Source organism: Haliotis asinina, chromosome 1 (assembly GCF_037392515.1).
Source record: "Haliotis asinina isolate JCU_RB_2024 chromosome 1, JCU_Hal_asi_v2, whole genome shotgun sequence".
In the NCBI taxonomy this organism is placed as follows: domain Eukaryota; kingdom Metazoa; phylum Mollusca; class Gastropoda; order Lepetellida; family Haliotidae; genus Haliotis; species Haliotis asinina.
In genome coordinates this window covers 62021019-62042765 of record NC_090280.1, presented here as the reverse complement: position 1 = coordinate 62042765, position 21747 = coordinate 62021019, and the positions used below count along the sequence as shown (strand labels likewise).

Below are 21747 nucleotides of genomic sequence, written 5' to 3'. Positions count from 1 at the left end.
ATCATTGGATGAAGTGTTATTTAAAAACACACACAAAAAAAACGACAAACAAAACATAAAAAAACAACAATTAAAAACCCAAAACAAACCGTGTCCACGTGCATTTCATGCCAAACTATAGTTGTAATCGGGAATCGAACCGACATGACAATCGAACGCTTTTAACCACTTGGCTACACCATCGTCGGCAAGTTTTCTAATTGATCATGATCAACGATAGGTCGTCGCTATTTAAATCTGAAAAGGGCGTTTGGGGAGCCGAGTGGTTACAGCGTTCGCTCGTTAGGTTGAAGACCCGGGTTTGATTTCCGTGTGTAATGTATGAAGCCCATATGTGGTGTCCCCCTGCCGTGATAGTGCTGGAATATTGCTAAAAGCGGCGTAAAACTAAACTCACTCACACACGACTACAAAAAATGTTATGTCAACAGATGCAAAACAACGTCTACATGTAGCCTGAAAACGGACAACAGGTCAAAGAACGGAGATATAATCTCTGTTGGGGACCGTTCATAATTTATGACAAGGGTATGATGATGACTTTTAGGGAGAAGCACGTAGAATATGAATGAAAAATGTATATACCTAGTACTTAAGTACAAAGTAACCTAATGAAAGGACAAACAACAAGATGGAACTCATGTTCAATATGCTCTCTTGTATTACACACAATTGATCAGAACAGGGGGCCTGTATAAGGGGAGAGAAGACACTCCTCGAAAAGCCGCTGAACGTATGTCTCGGGTCGTTACGTAACCAGTGTAGCCAATAGGGTACATATATTTACCTCCCTTTACCGGAAGTTCGCGCAGCACATGTATGGCGGCAGGAATCAAAACGTAAACAATATGCCGACAGAGGTAAGTTGATGCTATAACACTGTGCAACAGTCAGTATAATCTCTATATGCTCAGAGTTGTGGGTTTCAAAGACATGTAGCAGTTAATACTAATTAGAGTAACTTTATCAGCATATTCAATTCATTATGTGTTGAATGATAAATTAAATTTCTAAACCTCAGTTCTTGTTTTCACTTAACAGAGACCGGTCAGAGTCAGACTGTGTAAAATGTGTTTTATATCGACAAGGATTGGCGGATACAGCTTTTAGTGATTAGGAGTGGGTATGGAGGTGCACAGTTCATTTTCACTCTTTTTCACGAGAGTTTCAATGGTCATTTAATCAACTTTCGAGGTAAAAGCTTGAGTGTGTGTGTGTGTGTGTGTGTGAGCATCCAGTTATTCATAGACATTTAAATCAAATGTATCAAAACATCCTTTTCATAATCTTTAATGTTATGAAATGCTTTTGATGGTAACATGCATTTCAAATGTGTTTCAAGCAAATGGAGAGGAATCATAATGAGTTGAAATATCCTTTTAGGAGATGTGAGGAAGTGAGCGATTTGGGCTTTGAGATAAGACAAGATAATACTTTACTGTCCATATAAATTTCATTGCACAGTTCCATGTTTCAGTCACATTAAAATAAACATTTTAAAATGTCTGGTATGAATGAGCATCATGGTTGGATTATGTAGTGTCAAACATGTTACGAAGTCACGAATTTGAAAATATTAATAGAGTTGCTTGAAACGATTTATGTTGCATTTACCTTATCTTAATGTGTTGTGTCTGTTGAAGTGAAATAGGCAATATTTGTTTGAGAATTCATTATTTCAGAACTGTGACACAAAGGCAATAATGTATGTTACATTTCATGTATATACATGATCAGTGAATCCATTTAAGAAATGAACACATCGAAGGCTTCATTTGTATTGAAAACATTTGTATTTATTAGCATGTTTAGTGAACATGACACAAACCACATAATGTAGTTTGATGTTACACAAATATGGTTCTTGGCTGAAAAGGTAAGTGTCCTTTGGATGTCTCAACTGCAACTCATGTTTGATATTCATGACAGTTATTTGTTTTTTTTCATCACCACAATATTCTCCACTATGGTAAGAAAGAGGAAAATATATCTTTAATGAATTTTGTTTAATACTAATTTGTGTATTGAAGAATCCCTTTCACTGTAACATACATTGCTTAGCTACATTTTTGGAAACTTGAAGCATTACTTTGAGTCACAAAATAATGTGTTTAAAACAAAGATTACTTGCCAACTCTTGTTGTATATTATGTCCAAAATGCTCCACACTGAAATAAACTCATAGTTATGGCAGGGATAAACATGGCTGAGTAAAGATATGAGATACAGTCTTACTAGGGACCATAAACATTAGTTTTCTTCAAATCTTAAGAGATTTAACTATTTATGATCATTTGTAAGAAAAGGAATAAACAACAAATAAGACATTGTCATGTGTATTTAAGCAACTTCAAGACAACCGATCATGAATTGCAATAAATTACAGCATTACCACTGGTGTCTGTTTTCTGGTTTTTATCAAGTTCACCATTTCAGCTGTTTCTTCATTTTCATTTGTAGTCTTTCAAAACTTTTGTATCGAATGAGATGGTCTCGTTAGCAGGTGCTTTTTGGTAGGCATTTGAACACCAACTCTGTATAGCGTCGCACAGAGTTCAGAGTTTATCATACCCCTTGCAGCGCTGCTTGTTTTATATAGCCATGTGTAACTACATTCGAAGTTCCACACAGGAAGTTATGTTTCAAAGATTTAAAATAGTTACAAAGCAATGGGAATATGTTTGACAGAACAAAATGGTGACAAAACCCTTCTCAGTAAAATAGATTTAAACACCTTACTATTTCTAATTGTACTGGTGAGCAGGATGCGATTTTAAATCGCTGCAAATACATTTTAGTGTGATTTTATTGGAATTGATATGAAAAAATCATAATATCGCTGCCCAAGTCAATCCTTGGTAGTATAAAAATTAGCTTTATTTTTCGGCTTTTGATATGGTCAAATGCGCCCATTTATTGAGAAATGAGAATGAGTGTAAAGTGATCAACATGGAGGTAGTTATGTTGCCATTGTGAAATGAATATCAATTGATTATCAATCAATAACTTTGGGCAAATATCCCTCTAACATCTGAAAGAAATCAATATTTTTCACATGAGTAGTGGGTGGTGATGTGCTGGCTTGGATTATTAACATAACACTGTCCTGAACATACTTTAGTAGCAGCCCATAAATAAAGACATAACTTTGTGTTTTTTACTGAGTAAATATAAAAATTATGTCATCACAATAATCCATGGATGATATTCATGATTCCACAATTTCAAGTTGATAATCAGTTATAATGATTCCATTGACAACATTGCTGATGATAAGTCTTTCTAGCCAGCCCCCCCAAATTACTTATACAGAGTTAAATTTTAACCCACACTCTGCAATACTCCAGCGATATGGCAGTGGTCTGTAAATAATCGAGTGTGGACCAGACAATCCATTGATCAACAGCTAGAGCATTAGTCTGCACAATGAAGTAACTATCCCCTCAACATGCTCAAATTGTATATTTCAGGACCGAGGCTTGTCTGTGCGCCAGTTCCTCCACACAACTGTCTTCTCACAGTGTTACTCTCCTTGTGGGAAATATCTTGTGGCTGCCAACAATTATGGTCAGATTGCAGTGTTTAAGTAAGTATTTGTTTCACATGTTGTTGTAGTAATTGATGGTCAGACAGGGTAGTCAGACAGTTTAGTCAGACAAGCTAGTACATGTTAAAATGTCTTTTCCAGTCTTTGCCCTAGACATGAAAATTGAGGAGTCATCATGACTCCTTGGGTGTCATGAGAGGGAGTCATGGAGTTTTAGGGAGTCAGCTTCAGTATGGAACTTGTATCAAGACGTTGACTGTGATTGTTTAATAATGATAAAAAACAAGGTAAGGCAGGTCAGGTATTTATTCAGCACTTAGCAGTTAACTGGCAAATGGGGCGGTGGGGTAGCCAAGTGGTTAAAGCGTTCGCTCGTCATGCCATTCCCCAAATGGGTACAATATGCGAAGCCCATTTTCTGGTGTCCCCCACCGTGATATTGCTGGAATATTGCCAAAAAGCGGCGTAAAACTAAACTCACTCACTCAATCAAACTGGCAAATAGTGAACTAAGTAAACAACAGCAAATTACAAACTTAGATTATCTGAACTTAGGGCCCAGTAGCGTTATGTGAAGAATGACACAAGCTTTTAAGTTCACAGCATATTTGAGGTAATTTGTGTGTCAAGTAGGTTGGTTTTCTGCATCAGAGCAAGCACTCCTTTTCCCAGTCACATTGCAATAAATCATTATAGATGTCACCTGAAAGGAGTATGATGTGGCCATAGTCCTTGTCTTGTTGGAGCGATGTCAGACATGAACAGAAGCATTACTAGTGTTGGGGCGATCGATCAGATAATTGGTTGATCGACGGATCTTGCTTGCCTGAGAGATTATTGATAGGGTCAGGACTAATCAGTATTCTTAAAAATGGTTATATCCAATTAAACTTTTGACATAAGGATGGTAAACCACTTCCACAACGGTCAGTGGGGTAATCTAGTGGTTAAGGCATTTGCTTGTCACACTGAAGATGTCTGTTTGATTCACCACATCGGTACAAGTGTGAAGCCTATTTCTGGTGACCCCTGTTGTGACATTGCTGGAATATCTTTAAGAGTGTTGTAAAATATTCACTCATTACTCAATAACAGGTTTGCACAACATACCGAAATGCTGGAACAGTTTTCAAACAGTACAGATTAAAGTACTCAGTGGAATTCATTGCTATATCATGGCATGTTACATGTTCACTCTGTAATATCTCATGGCATGTTACATGTTCACTCAGTAATATCTCATGCATGTTACATGTCAAGTAAGTAATATCTCATGGCATGTTACATGTCCACTCTGTGCTATCTCATGGCATGTTACATGTGGTTTCAGTGCTATCTCATGGCATGTCACATGTTCACTCAGTACTATCTCATGGCATGTTACATGTCGAGTAAGTAATATCTCATGGCATGTTACATGTCCACTCAGTAATATCTCATGGCATGTTATATGTCCACTCAGTGCTCTCTCATGGCATGTTAAATGTGCTCTTAGTGCTATCTCATGGCATGTTAGATGCCCACTCAGTGCTATCTCATGGCATGTTACATGTTCACTCAGTGCTATCTCATGGCATGTTACATGTCCACTCAGTGCTGTCTCATGTCCACTCAGTGCTATCTCATGGCATGTTCGATGCCCACTCAGAATATCTCATGGCATGTTACATGTTGAGTAAGTAATATCTCATGGCATGTTACATGTCCACTCAGTAATATCTCATGGCATGTTATATGTCCACTCAGTGCTCTCTCATGGCATGTTACCTGTGCTCTTAGTGCTATCTCATGACATGTTACATGTGGACTCTGTGCTATCTGATGGCATGTTACATGTGGTTTCAGTGCTATCTCATGGCATGTTACATGTCGAGTAAGTAATATCTCATGGCCTGTGACGTGTCCACTCAGTGCTATCTCATGGCATGTTGTTGTATGCTTACAGTTTATCCTCTAGTCTTTCTCCTGATGCTGATGAAGCCTCGTACAATCCAGTCTTCACATTCAAGGGTAAGTCTGTGTTTGATATACCCACTGACTTTCACATTGCATTCAGGGCAGTTGGTGGTAAAATGGGTAAAATGGATAAATAATTAATAAAGAAAACCTAGTCATAGGCTATTGGAGGCATGGATGCTGAACCATGTTTGGTACAAATGTTAGAGGAAATGCCCCCACCCCCACCCACCCACTGGATGCAGAAGATGCTCAATCTCTACCTGTACAGACAGTGTCTCCATTGCTGATGTTTTTCTTGCATCATTTTGTTCTTTAGAATCACAAAAATATGTCTGATGCAATGATTTATCTGAATTCCAGCCCGAGGGATCCAAAAGATCCTATACCACTATACACAATGGCTCTACATGTCGATGTTTTCTTTACTTCAGCCAGCGAGGATGGTGCTGTTTATTGCCTTTCCTCCACAAGCAATCTCCTCATAAGGTTGGTGCAGTTAAGTGTCTTCATTATTGATGATGAGAATGCATCTGTAGCAGTTTTTATAATCTTACTGGACTACAGTGAAGCCTCGTTAGTCAGGACACTGATAATCCGGATGTCTCGTCTCCCGGAGATTTTAGCTTGTTACCAATTAATGCCTATATAATTTGCCTCGGTAATCCGGAAATTCGGTTTCCGGAACCGGACAATGAATAGCTGTAACCAGTAAATTGCTTCATTGTCCGGACACTGTAAATCATGTTCACGAACCGTAACAGCGCCTCCCTTGCTTCTCGGGCGATGTTTTCGTAACTGCACTCAGTCATTGGGAACAATAAACATTGAGTTGACATGATGAACTCTTGTTAACTTTTGAGAAATGTCAATTAAGGGATGTTGTTTTAATGAGACATTAAAAGTTCCCGACTGAAGATGCTGTACATTCACAGTTTGTTCGACACGTATCAGCAAACATGGCGAGTCAACTTTCCAAGCGAAAACGGAACAAGATAACCGCATTTGAGAAAAGAGAGATTGCAAGGTATAAAGAAGAACATCCTAAAGCAAGTTTAGATTTCCTAAGTAAACACTTTGGTGAAATATTTGCACACTCAGTGGGGAGATCTACAATTAGGGACATATTGAAGAGCAAGGAGAAATGGCTTACCATTCCTGAAGACTCCGCAGCCCTGTCTCGAGCAAGAAACGCCAAACATCAGAAAATGTAGGAGGTGCTCTTTTTATGGATGAACGAAATGACCAGCAAGAATGTAGCTGTTAATGACGAGATATTAATTTTAAAAGCTAAAGACTTTCGGTGACAAGTTGTCAATTACGGATTTCGTGTACTCTCGTGGATGGCTGGCCAGATTCAAATCTCGACACTCTATATCGAAGCAAGTGCTCCAGGGAGAAGCAGCCAGTGCCGACAAGACTGCAGTCCTCGCGGGGAGAGAGGAAGTGAAGAAAGTTTTGAGCGAGTACGATGCCGAAACAATTTTCAACATTGATGAAACGGGACTTTTCTACAGATTAGGACCAAATTACACATTAGTAACTAAAGCCACTGCTGGCGTGAAACGTTCGAAAGACAGAATAACTGTGGCATTGTGTGCGAATGCAAGTGGAACTGTGAAAGTTAAGCCATTTGTGATCGGTAAAGCAAGGAGACCACGATGTTTCGGACGTGATTTTAATCCAGAAGTGTGCGTGAGATACCGACATAACTCAAAGGCGTGGATGACCAGTGAGCTCTTTTCTGATTGGCTGAAATTTTTTGACAGACAGATGCGTTCACATGGACTTAAAGTGATTTTGCTTCTAGACATTGCTGCAAGCCATAAATGTGCTTCGATCACATTGCAAATACCATATCACACATTCAACCAATGGATGCAGGCATAATTCGGACTTTCAAGGCCTAATACAAAAGGTCGCTTATCAGGCATTACATCACCTGTGCTGAGGAAGGACGCAATCAGACTCTGACTTTGAGACATTCACTTCTCTTTGTGAAAACCAGTTGGGATGAAGTCAGTGTGAAAAGAATTAGGAACTGCTACAGGCATGTGGACATAATATCTCATGATGGTGATTCAGATTTTGTGAATGAAGATGACATTGCATTGTCAGAACTGAGACTCATCCTGAATGAATTTCCTTCATCGGATGTTGTGAGTGCAGAAGAATATGTCGCGAAGAAGACAGTGAAACAACATGCGAGCCACTCACGGACAGTGAAATCATTGACATAGTTCAACCAACTGACGATTGTCAGGAAGAGGAGGAGGAAAGTGATCCAGCACCGGTGCCACCGAGTTCGACAGAGGCAAAGAATTATCTGGAAAGTCTGGTGACCTATTTCGAGTCAATCAGAGACGAGATATCACTCGGGTAAAATCATCGATGTCTAGAATTCGATGAAAAAGGTAACACACACACAAATGACCATGAAGGACTTTTTGGTGTGACTGTGACATTGTACAATGTTCCTGGAAAATCAACAACAAGAGACTTTGCAATGCCTTGAATTTATTTACATGTATTGTTGTGCTTGCTATTGGTCATTTTATAAGCTTTACAAACATTAAATGTTAATCATTTGTTTAATCCAGAGTCGTGTCTTTTTTGTAATGATAAAGGGAAGAAACTCTAGCTGAGACATGGGTTTTGATTCAGTGACATGGGTTTAGGTGTGTGCCTGGTGTATTATATATGACTTAGTGTAGTTTACATTGAACATTGCCTTTCAGAGCTAGTACGTAGGCATTTATTTAAAAGTAGCCAGATGAAAATCTAATAGTTGATTGATTGTTTTCTACTTGAATGACTGGTCCAAATCTGTCTTTGCCAATCTCAGTATTGTACTTCCAGGTTTTCTTACTAATTCTCTTTTTTCCTAGTGCTGGGGAAGGAGATATATGTGCATGGAGGTGGGCGGACATCTTGAATAAGGTATTGTGGGACTGGGCATACCTTGTGGGTCTCAGATACCTTTTCTTTTATATAGATATTTTTTAAAGTTAATGTTTATGATTTTACTTCATGAAATAATGGGGGAAATGAAATGAATCAAATAATATGTTTCATTTGTACTTCAAACCTGAGACCATAAAAGGTGACTATGCTTGTTGTAAGAAGCGACTAACAGGATCTGCTGGTCAGACTCCCTGACTTGGTTGACATACATCATCGACTCCCAGTTGAGCAGATTGATGCTCATGCTGTTGATCACTGGATTGTCTGGTCAAGACTTACTTATTTACAGACCACCGACATATAGCTGGAATATTGCTGAGTGCAGTGTAAAACTAAACTCACTCACTCATTCACTTAAACCTGAGATTTGCGGTAATGTATTGAGTCATGTATTGTTGTACGTTTCAGGCTCCTAAAATCACCTGGTCATTTTCTCTGCCCAAAAAGTAGGTATATCAATTTGTGTTATGTTAAATGTTTTTTTTTTAAAATTTAATGTTATAGTTATTAAGTAGAATATCATTTTCATTTCTCACAAGTGTCTTCATGTCATAATTTGTGATATATCTCTAAGACTAGAATAGCATCTTTGTACTGTGACATGAGAGCTTGCCATCTACCCAGGGAAATGCTGGGTAAGTATTTCCATGGCAACGGTTGTAAATAGTTCCTGTGGTAAGGCTGGGAGACTTAGTAATCACATGTCATGATGTCCCAACTTGCATGAATCTATGTTCTTGATTGTCTGGACGTTTGTGGACTGCCAATTGTTTACAGACACTCATGATAGTTTTGGGATTCGGAAACAAAATCCACTATCAACTTGTGAACGATTATCAATTATAATCGAAATACATACATTTTTAATATGATGAGTTTTAAGAGTTATTCATAGACAGGTTACAGTAATATGTAACGAAGTGATGAATACAAAACTATCAATACAATATGCATAGCTTTACGCAGTTGTGCATGTTTGATCGTGAATATGTAATGGCTAGTTTACTTCATTCAAGTGTGTTGTACTAAAACAGCAAAATCAAGATTAATACAATTTGGTTTTTTTTCACAATTGATAATTACTGTCAGGCCGCGGTAATCTGGTCCTCATTAATCCAAATCCACCAACTTCCGAATGCTACTCACTGGACACCAAATCATCCCCCCTATATATTCTACATAATCGACACCTTGTCAGACCAATAATTCAGTTTCCAGGTCAATCGGAACGGATTGGACGAATTAAGTTGTAAACAGCTGCGTTAATCTGAACAATTGAAGTTGACCGCGCTGCTGACTGGTCCACCCAAAGTGACATGTTGCTTGTTTAGTGACTCAGTGACTCGTCCCTTTAATCCCTTCATCATAAAGCCTGACCAGTCCAGTTTTGTGGTTAACCTTTAACACCTTTTACTCCAAATAAACTGAGTGAGAAGTGTCAATATGTGTTGTTAAAATATTCCACTAGAAATACGGGTAAACATTTCACAAAGCAATGCGTTTTCACTATGGCTAACCAGCCTGCTAAGCGTAAGTGCTTCAAAATTACTGATGCTCAAAAAAAAGAGATTTGCCTATACAAAGAAGAAATCCAAAAGCCAGTTTCAATTTTTTAAGTAAACATTTTGGTGAAGAATTCGGTCATTCTGTTGGCAGAACTACTCTTTCGGATATTTGGAAAAGTAAGGATAAGTGGATAAATATTTCGGAAGATTCTCCATCTCTCATAAGGGAATGAAATGCTAAACATGCCAAATTAGAGGAAGCACTTTATCTTTAAATGACAGAAATGAACACATGTTAACTGAGACAGGCCTGGAATTGGGTTCAAAATTAGGAATCAGTGATTTTGGTTATTCTTGTGGTTGGCTTTACCGCTTCAAATTTCGTTATCAAATTAAGAAACATGAAGGCGTGGATGACCTGTGACATGTTCTGCAAACTTTTGGGGCGGTGGGGTAGCCTAGTGGTTAAAGCGTTCGCTCGTCACGCTGGAGACCCGGGTTCGATTCCCCACATGGGTACAATGTGTGAGGCCCATTTTCTGGTGTCCCCCGCCGTGATATTGCTGGAATATTGCTAAAAGCGGCGTAAAACCAAACTCACTCACTCACTCACTCTTAGAATTTTTGATAGACAGTGTAAGTCAGATGGCCGTGCGTCATACTTCTCGTGAACAACACAGCCACCCACAGTTGCAAACCTGTGAAGCTGACGAATGTCAAAGTACACTTCCTTCCACCCAACACTACATCCTGTATTCAACCGATTAATGCTGGTATTATTCATACTGCAGTAATATTATGTATTACGAGTGCCAGGGTGACTTCGAAAATGCAGATAAAGCAATGGGCATGCTCAATTCTTTAAAACAACCTTTGCAGCAGCCCACCATTAAAGACTACTTTTGTAAGTCGAATGTGTGAGTGAAACAGTGTGTATTAAATCCTGTGATTGTCTCTGATGTTTTGTTTTGATTTCCTCATGTATCAATAGTAAGGAGAGATATTAAGGGGAAGTAACTTGGTGCATATGTTGTGGTTTCAGCAGTATGAATGTTTCACTATCCGAACATTTTTTATAAAGGTCTGACTGTATTTTTAATCCTTCTTTTCATCGATTTTTGTTATTATCGTAAGGGAAAACCGCTATCTCATGTAAATGGAATTTTGCAGAGTATCTAGACAACTACTGATTATATTATGATAACTGGGTTCCTCTGTCATGTTTATACATGACATGAGCATATCTTTGCTTTCTGTTGATCATTATTGTTATTATGATAATTATACGTGCTTACTTTATTTCAGAGGGGTGTTTACCAACCCAGAAGTTAACTCCATAGTGATGGACCAGCAGGTGGGTAGTCGTCAGGGCTGAGTGAATGAATGGGTGAGTGAGTGAGTGAGTGTTGGGTTCGACTCCACTTTGATTCAGTTGTGTGGTAGCTGGGTTCAACACTGGTTTAGGTCATTTGGGTGAGGTAGTTTGGTTCAACTCTGGGTTGGGTCTGATGGGTGAGGTATTTGGGTTCAACTCTGCTTTGGGTGAGGTGGATGAGCCAGCAGGGCTAGTGACCCAAAAATGTCACTGGCCGTTCAGACACCTTACTGGCTCGAGTAATTCATGATAGACAATAAAGAGAACATATGAGAACAGTTCAAACTTTCATTTCACAAATTGATTGTTTCAGACTATTAACTCTGAGCCTCTGACATTGATGGGACAGACTCTAAGAATAGCCATACAAAGTAAACCTTGTTGCTATGGAAATGCCAGAATTATTTAATTCAGAATTCTGAAACTACCAAAAGGCACCGATACACCACCAGACCTATCTGTGTGCCAAGTTTAGTGAAGAAATATTGAACAGTTTTAAGATCTGCTCCTGAAAAGACAAATGTGCACGGCGCATGGTGGGGCATATTATCTTCATGTTAAATGATCTTTAGGACTTAAGACATCATCACTGGAAGGATCTGAGCTGTTGCCATCACTACCATAGTAGCTTTCACAATCAGAAACTTGAGCTGTTTGGGCCTCACCATCCTCTGCCTCACTACCATAGTAGCTTTCACAGTCAGAAACTTGAGCTGTTTGGGCCTCACCATCCTCTGCCTCACTACCATAGCAGCTGTCACAGTCAGAAACTTGAACTGTTTAGGCCTCACCATCCTCTGCCTCACTACCATAGTAGCTGTCACAGTCAGAAACTTGAACTGTTTAGGCCTCACCATCCTCTGCCTCACTACCATAGTAGCTGTCACAGTCAGAAACTTGAGCTGTTTGGGCCTCACCATCCTCTGCCTCACTACCATAGTAGCTGTCACAGTCAGAAACTTGAACTGTTTAGGCCTCACCATCCTCTGCCTCACTACCATAGCAGCTGTCACAGTCAGAAACTTGAGCTGTTTGGGCCTCACCATCCTCTGCCTCACTACCATAGTAGCTTTCACAGTCAGAAACTTGAGCTGTTTGGGCCTCACCATCCTCTGCCTCACTACCATAGCAGCTGTCATAGTCAGAAACTTGAACTGTTTAGGCCTCGTCATCCTCTGCCTCACTACCATAGTAGCTGTCACAGTCAGGGCCTCGCCATCCTCTGCCTCACTACCATAGCAGCTGTCACAGTCAGAAACTTGAACTCTTTAGGCCTCACCATCCTCTGCCTCACTACCATAGTAGCTGTCACAGTCAGAAACTTGAGCTGTTTAGGCCTCACCATCCTCTGCCTCACTACCATAGTAGCTGTCACAGTCAGAAACTTGAACTGTTTAGGCCTCACCATCCTCTGCCTCACTACCATAGTAGCTGTCACAGTCAGAAACTTGAGCTGTTTGGGCCTCACCATCCTCTGCCTCACTACCATAGTAGCTGTCACAGTCAGAAACTTGAACTGTTTAGGCCTCACCAACCTCTGCCTCACTACCATAGTAGCTGTCACAGTCAGAAACTTGAACTGTTTAGGCCTCATCATCCTCTGCCTCACTACCATAGTAGCTGTCACAGTCAGGGCCTCACCAACCTCTGCCTCACTACCATAGTAGCTGTCACAGTCAGAAACTTGAACTGTTTAGGCCTCATCATCCTCTGCCTCACTACCATAGTAGCTGTCACAGTCAGGGCCTCACCAACCTCTGCCTCACTACCATAGTAGCTGTCACAGTCAGAAACTTGAACTGTTTAGGCCTCATCATCCTCTGCCTCATATGCATGTAAATCTGTCTGCTCATCATCTCTGACTTTCTCAGATTCCTGGGGTTGGAGAAGCCTCCATAGCCATCTGGGTTTTGCTTTCAACCAGTGGTGAATCACAGGGGTCATACTCTAGCATTACAGAACTAACCAATGGTGTTACTACTTACGATTTAGATCGTTATTTGTAATAACCTGTATCTGACTATTTGTTTATGTTTTTGAGGATGATGTTGTTGCTAAAATTAGCAAGTCAGGATTGTCAGGGAAAACAATCAGTTCCTAAATCATCACTAGCCATGCAGGCCCGAGCAAAGGTCAGCCACCTTTTTTGCTAGTGGCAAGCAGGTATTTAGAACACTGGTTGGGTTCAGATCTGCTTCAAGTGAGGTATTTGGGTTCATCTCCACTTTGGGTCAGGTGGGTGAGTTAGTTGGGGTCAACTCTACTTTGTGTGAAGTGGGCGAGTTAGATGGGTTGAACTCTTCTCTGGTTGAGGTGGGTAGTTAGTTTGGTTTATCTCCACTCTGGGTTAGGTGGGTGAGCTAGTTGTGTTCAACTCTGCTTTGAGTCATTGTTTCATAATCAAGGCATGTTGGTTGTTGTCCAGGAGGGCAGTCAGAAGCTGATAGCAGGATGTGGTGACAACAACGTGCATGTATGGGACATGGAGACCGGGAATCTGGAGGTATCACAAAGATGACAAAAAAAAAACCCAAACTGTTTCCTCTCAACTGATTATTTATAGAACATGTTGATTAAAATTTGTAAACACTGGCAATTATTGCATGCTTGGAGTACAGCATATTTTCTCAGTAATGTTTCTGAAGTGACTTTTCAATCTCACCATGATTTCTGCAAATCACAGCCAAAATTACATCTTTTACAACTTCATAGCTGGAGGGGAAAAGGCATATATTTTAGACTTTGTGATGTTCTTGTTGCAGCAAACTCTAAGCGGTCATGAAGACTATGTCCATCATTTGTGTCTGAAAAACGAGGCTCGGGAATGTCTCTCTGCATCAGAGGATGGATCTGTCAGAATATGGGGTAGGTATATTACTGGCAAACAAGGGTAAGTTGAGCACCACCCTGACAATTGACTCGTATGTATATGTATGAGTGATGCCCACTGGTGCTTGCCATTGCGAGCGAAGGGGCCCCAGGTTCAAGTTTGTGTGATTGGTGAAGCATGTGAGAGTGTTAAGAGCAAGGGTGCAGCTATGCGTGGAATCGATTCCATCATCATGCACTGCACATACACTAGCCTACATCTGTCATGGTTTCAAGCAAGGTAGTCAAATACTGATCAAAGTGGTAGAAAGTCAACGGACTTGAATTACTGATCAAAGTGGTAAACAGTCAGTGGACTTGAATTACTGATCAAGGCAGTGTTACACATGTGAGCGATGTGAAGTACTGGTCAGAGTTACACATTTGAGGGATGTGAATTACTGATCAAGGCAGTGTTACACACGTGAGTAAAGTGAATTACAGGTCAAAGCAGTGTTACATGTGAGGGACGTGAATTATTGATCAAAGCATAGAAAGATCTAGGTCAATATTCATGTCCAACTGGTACATTGAAGAATTTGTGAATTCCCTTTAAAGCAGTGAAATAGAACACTCACAAGCATAAAATATTCAATGCCATGAAATGTTGAATACACAAAGAAAAAGGTTACTATGAATGACAGCACAGATTTCTAATGCATTATTACAAGTTCACTAATCTAAAATGTCAACTGAATGTCTATAATTACTGCAGTCTTGATTCATTTGATGTTCTGACTGAAAATTGAGTTGAGAAGGTCAGCCGACCATCTTACCAGACTGACACGTGTAAATCCAAAGCAGTCTTCAAAGTCGTGTGTAAGTCCCCTATACATTTCAGAAACAACCTGTTATATATTTGTCATTCCTTTCTGGAGAAATCCAGCAAAAGCAATGGCGGAAGACAAAGATGTAACTGCTTCTCGGTCCTTTTTTTAAGCAGCATATGCAAAAACACGAACAAAGGGTCAGAACTCCTATTGCAGGTCGTCAGCCCACTCTCTCAATATCTGGATTTGAGTTCAAATCACACTCAGCGCTTTTAGCTTTTGTGACTCGTAATATTGAAATGTTAATCAATGTAAAGTTATTATTATAAAAAACACATTCTTGGAACACAATAAAAAACTGAGAATCATGTAAGTCCTAAAGTATGGCTGATGAATCACCTGTGCTGAATTTTTTTTTAATATTCAGATCTGCGATCGCCTGGTGAATCTGTCCACATACTTGAACCTTACAAACATGAGGTAAGAAGATCTTGTACGTTACCAAAGTTACATGTTGTACACATGTAGTCTGCTGGAATGGTCTGGTGTGTGTGCCTGTCATCACGGTTACCATGACAGAAGTAATGTCAAATGCAGATCTACAGTTTGTGTAACTGTAGTCACAGACTTTGCCATGGTTAGTGACCATGGTCACTAACTGTCGCCATGTTAACTTGTTGTAGATGTGTAGTCGACCGGAGATGGGCAGATGGCTTGGCTGTGTGACATTAGACTCTGGAGAAGACTGGATGGTAAGTTTCCATGACAACATCATCAACCTGTGTTAACTCCTGTCATTAACTTTTTCCAAATATATGATGTCCAAAGCTTTGATGCTGATGAAAATGAATTGAGACCATATTCATTTATGTACTGAGTATAATGTTCCACTAGTACCTTCGGAATTGGAGACCTGTGAAGGTCCCGTGGTAGAATAGGCCTTCAGCAAACCATGCTTGCCATGAGAGGTGACTATGTTTGTCGTATGAGGCGACTGGTGGTCAGGCTGAGTGTGGCGTAAGACTCACTCACTCACTCACTCACTCACTCACTCACTCACTCACTCACTCACTCACTCACTCACTCACTCACTCACTCACTCACTCACTCACTCACTCATCAGCAACTGAAGCTTCTTATAAGCTGATGATCACTCTCCACCCACATCTTAATGGGTGCACGATGTACTGAAATACTGTTTAAAACGATGTTAAATGCAATGCACTCAATGGCTAATATGAACTGGATCACATTCTAATTCTAGGGTCTTGTCAGTGTGATTACTGGGTGTTAGTTGTAGATACAAGGATGATGTTTTAACCCCTAAATCTGATGTGGTTTCCAGGTGTGTGGTGGTGGACCGAAGTTGGCGATGTGGCACATGAGGTCCTTGCAGCCAACCACAACATTCAACACACCAGGTGTTTGTCAGACCTTCGCCCGATTCCATGATGACACAGTAAGTCCCATTCAGAATACATACTGAACTAATGTGCATATGCCTAGGGTCTTTTTTTTTTGTAAATACTCGCCATAGATTGAATTGAACTCAGATTGTGTTTCTCCTAAAGATGATATCTAGGGCTGAAACGGTATGCTAAGGTATTTTGTTCTGTTTTGTTTTGGGTTTGGTACACCAAATTTCACTTTGAAAATATGGTACGTTTGGGTTTTGTATGGAAAATATCATCTTATCACGTCGCGCACATTACTTTTGGAATGTCAATAGGAATATTCCATGCAATTTGATTGACATCTTCATATAGCGACAATTTCAATCATTTCTCAACAATTCATGCTAATTCGATTGGATGACTGCAATTGTGTAAGGGACTGTTGTTTGGGTCCCATATGCAAGGAGATTTCTTCTCAGAATTTTAACCAAACCAACAGTGCCTTTCCACAAAAAAACGTTTATCCTATTAAATTTTAATTTAAATGAACTGAACCATACCATATTGAGAGCTGTGTACCTCGATGTGTATTGAACCATGGCACAGTGTACCATTACACCTCTAGTCATATCATAGGTTCTTTTAGGATTGGTGATAGTATTTTGTGGAAGTATTGGATACCACTGGTCACATCAGTGGTCAGCGCAATGGCTGACATTGTTTTGACATGGGTGAGTGACAATACCCTGGCTGTATAAATCTACATTTTTATTGGTATTGTATCTACAAGCTTGTTATCCCCCACCGTGCGTTAAGCGCGAAGCAGGGTATGTAGTATTAGGTTCCGTCTGTCTGTCCGTACATATGAGTTGGAATATCTTAAGAACCATTCACTAGATTCTTTTCATATTTGGTACCTAGGTTCATCATAGTAAAAGACAGGTCTCAGTCAGGTTCGGTGACCTTTACCTTCATTTCAAGGTCACAAGGGGACTTTTTTACCTTTTACCCTTGTCTGTGAGGTATCTCAAGAACCTTTCCCAGAATTTTCTTCATATTCAACACCAAACTTATTCTAGGGAAGGTGCCCAGTCGATTTTGGTGACCTTCACTTAATTTTCAAGGTCATGGTGACACTTTGAAGATTTCAGCATGTTAAGCTGCATGTTAAGCTTGTCAGTGAGATACTTCAAGAACCATTCTCTGAATTTTCTTCACATTCAACATCAAGCTTCATCTAGGGAAGGTGCAAGGCCCAGTAGATTTTGGTGACCTTCACTTAATGTTGAAGGAGACACTTTGATGATTTCAGCATGTTCACCTGAGTGTCAATCTTGTCAACACGATACATCTCAAGAACTGGTCACTGGATTTTCTTATTAATCACCAAGCTTCATCATGGGAAGGCACTTTTAACTTCATCTTAAACTATTAAGTTTATTGGGATAATTTGTGAGAATGCTTGTTGTGGTTTCAGCTGATATCGGGAGGAACTCAGCCGATGGTGAACCACTGGTTCCTGAATGGTGAACTAAAGCAAGGGGTGCCATGTACCCCAACCAGTGTATTCAGTGTCAGTATCAACCAAAACTCTGACAAGTACAAGGTGAGACGAGATCAGTGATTATGTCAGAAGCTTGTATTTTCCTTCAGTAACTACTGGCAAACAAGGATAAGTTGAGGGAACTGACAGTTGACCTGTATTACCTTGTATGAGTGCCGCCCACTTACCAATTGTCAGCGAAGGGTCCCCCGTTGTCTGTGATCAAGTGCTACACTAACCACTTGAGCAAGGTGTGTACAACTACGTGTGGAATCAATTTCATAGGTATGCACTGCACATGCATCTGCTCTACCTTTCACAAACCCAGTAGGTTTGCTCACTGACATGCACAGCCTACTTCTCGTAAACGCACTCTCTATGCCGGTCCAACATCTTGTTTGCCAGTAATTCTTAATGTGATGATTTTTAGACAGAGTTATTCCCCTTCTTACTGTAGGGTTTTCTGTATAACACACCTGAGGATGACAATATATGGATGAACAGCCTCTGTATTACATCGTAGTGTAGGTTTTAACAAGGTTATTAAGCAAACAACAGACACTGTAAAAATAAGTTGTGGATCCATGATATATTAGTATCTTTCAATATTTGTCCAATATAGATAGCCTCTAAAAGAAGTTATGGTTAACACAACCTGAGACTTTGAAACAGAGGTTACTGACAAATGTGAAAACCTTTGCTTTCTTTTCTTGATCATATATCATAGAATGTCTATTAACATGAATGCAAGTGGGTGAGTACAGAGTCAGTGTTTTGGTGTGTGGATGGAGATGTTGAGGTAATGTTTGTGGATGTGTTTTTTCACGCTGAGGATACCCATCATGATCATTGCCAGGAAAAAACCCTTTTGAAATATTGTGGCTCAAATTTTGAATAATACACTTTGCTAAGATTTTGAAATAATCCTAAACATATTTATTCACAATTAACAAGTTTCTAATTCTGTTTACCAAGACATTAACTATTTTTACGAAGATAAATAATACTTTTGGCATGATGTTTCATGATTAATAAATACAGTTCATTCTACCACCATGTAGTGTAATAATGCACACTTTTGCCCTGAACTATTATTGTTAAAGCACGAGATCAGGGCGAAAGTGTGCTTTATTACACTATGGATGGTGGTAGAACGAACTGTATTTCTTTTCTAAGATGCCATGTTTAATAGTTTCTAAGCCTAATTTTGATTAGACTATGGCAGAAAACAAACGAAGGTGTCTGTGACCTAAACATTGCAAACTTTTGAAGAATTCATTACCACCGCATTATAGATGGACACACCTAATCTAACCTCTCTCCCTTGTTTCCAGGTGCCCAGTGTTGTTCCCAGTCTGACTGGAGCATCAGACATAATGTCAGTGGACACATGTGGCCTAACCTCTCTCCCTTGTTTCCAGGTGCTCAGTGTTGGGGGCAGCAGTGCCATGATAGATGTCTGCACTAACTTTGGATACAAAGCTTTCTCTCTTAAGTTCAAGACATAATAGACAACATGGACAGAAGACAGAAAGGGCAAGCACACAGTGCACAAAGTCTGTACACATCCCACTCTTAAAATTTGGGCAATCCGGTTTTAGAACTGACCACCATCAAAACAGTGATCAAATTGTCTTTCAAAACATACACTTGAAACATCTAGTGCTTGTGTTAAAACCTCACATTGTAAACGGGGATGACAAGGGAAGAAAATATGGCGTTCAATAACCATGATGTTGAATTGCTGATCTGACTGTTTCCGATATTTAACAAAACAATGCATTCCGTTTCTACGCCCATTTGACTGCCCTGTAGCTCTACTCATGAACAAACCCTGAAAATTCAGAACACTGTTACAGGTGACATTTCTCTTAGCCTTGTCCATGTAAATGTTTGTTGTCTACATCATTATTCACTGTCGTACATGTGATCATAATTTCATTTTCTTGCTTCCACATTTGTAACACATTTCATAGTACGGATTTACATGTTGTCTTTGTTTTGACAAAAAGAAATTACCTGATATTAGATTTTTATAGATGGCAAGACCAGAAACAAAGCTGTCCAAATCTGGTTTTATGATTAGATAAGTGAACTATCATCCTCACTGTTCCTTTAAAAATGGTGTGTGACATTATAACAAAACAATCTGTTAACTTGGTGGTTATGGACATCTTGCTCCACTGAATCTACAACAACTATGACTAAAATATTTCTTTCAACCACAGGAATAGAAATTTCAGGTCAAAATGGTTTTAACTGTAACCAACACAAATGAAATAAAAAGTGAACATAATAAATCCTCAGTGATTAGCTTTGTGATGTGTTTTTTCCTTTACCCTTTCCATCTGCACAATCACAGAAATCAAAATTGTGTGAGAGAATATAGAATTTTATCTCAATAGTCTGGCTTTACCCTTGAATGTGAGTTATTTGCCTGAGAATTTCACGATCCCTGTTATTTGTATCCTTAAAATATTGCAACATAAAACATTCTTTTTGCTGTGAATAGCGGCAAAATTGCTGATGTGGTAAAAACAACTTTCACTCACTCAGTATGTACAAACTACAGACAATCTGTTGAGAATTCTCATATTTAATTGCAAATAAAGCTGCAATATAACATGACAATGATGACAGATATGTTCGACAATGTACAGTATGGAACATTCACACCCACGGGGACTGCCTACCACATAACAGTTCTAACACTGTATCCATTCAAATCATCCAACTCCAGGTATTACTCCCTGCATGGAACCTTTACTGAAATACGAGTCTCTGAGATCTGATCAAGTGGTAGCGGATTTCGCAGGTGTCACTCCATGTGGAGAGGAGAGTCCACATGTGTGGCAATACATCATGGAACCTTTACTGAAATAGGAGTCTTTGAGATCTGATCATGTGGTAGGCGATTCTGCAGGTGTCACTCCACGTGGAGAAGAGAGTCTACATGTGTGGCAATACATCATGAACAAATCAACATTGATAAAATAAAAGATAAAATCATATTAAAATCACAATACAAAACACTGTAAGTAATGTTAAATAATATCGACCACAACATACTTCAAAGGTATACACATGTGATAAAATCAGTGGAACACACAATTCACACACTGCTCACTGGGCTCTACAGTACAGCATGTCAGAACAACTTAAGTATCTGCTGCAGAGTGCATTCAGCATACACCCCCAACTAATATTTCTATCATGTCAATGCAAATCTTCAACACATTCCTTAACCCCTTACATGAATCATTTTAATAACATTAACCTCAGTACAATGTCCTGATAATCCTTATACGACCCTACTAATGGAATGTTTATTAATAATTTGTGACTTAAATATACTGTAGAAAAATATCAATATCTGCTTTATGAATCCAGAAACGATGAACGGTATTATGAAACAAAATGTGTACATTTCTATATATTTTGCCCCTGCCCTCCAAAAATTGTTAATTCACCAGATATCGATCAGTTGAGCACCCAGCACTAAAAAGGTAAGTAAATTACTATACAACAAAGTTTCCCAGACAGGTAGCATCAGGTGTGTGACCAGTATAGAGTTTGGATTAAACAACACAAATATGCAAAAAAAAACAACTATCTACACAAACATTTCTACATAATTAACTACCAATCATATGATCCTGCAACAAGACTTTCACTTGACCAGTGTATCTGGAGATAAATAACAAAGTGACACTGGTAGATAGGTCATTGTGCTGACCAATACAACTAGATGAGAAGGGATGAAACTTCAGATGGCTATCCTTCCTTGTGCTGTGGGTCAGTGGCCAGTGCAGGTGTGCGATGGAC

General features: G+C 39.4%; 1 protein-coding gene across 1 annotated transcript; it reads left to right on the top strand.

Annotated features, from left to right (window-relative positions):
* The first annotated feature begins 781 nt into the window (after positions 1-781).
* On the top strand, positions 782-20242 carry LOC137295717 (THO complex subunit 6 homolog). The gene is made up of 14 exons (XM_067827238.1): positions 782-860; positions 3471-3586; positions 5493-5557; positions 5938-5992; positions 8392-8443; positions 8876-8913; positions 11278-11326; positions 13773-13850; positions 14110-14212; positions 15413-15465; positions 15669-15737; positions 16331-16444; positions 17857-17985; positions 19344-20242. The coding sequence occupies exons 1-14, from the start codon at positions 816-818 to the stop codon at positions 19428-19430; spliced, it is 1053 nt and encodes a 350-aa protein (XP_067683339.1). The 5' UTR covers positions 782-815; the 3' UTR covers positions 19431-20242.
* The last annotated feature ends 1505 nt before the right edge of the window (positions 20243-21747 follow it).

What these genes read in the sequence shown, in the direction of transcription:
- LOC137295717 (XM_067827238.1), top strand. Translation starts at nt 816, where the DNA reads ATGTATGGCGGCAGGAATCAAAACGTAAACAATATGCCGACAGAG. An exon ending in TCATTTTCTCTGCCCAAAAA is followed by an intron (nt 8,914 to 11,277) that starts GTAGGTATATCA and finishes ACTTTATTTCAG; the next exon opens with AGGGGTGTTTACCAACCCAG. An exon ending in CCCGATTCCATGATGACACA is followed by an intron (nt 16,445 to 17,856) that starts GTAAGTCCCATT and finishes TTGTGGTTTCAG; the next exon opens with CTGATATCGGGAGGAACTCA.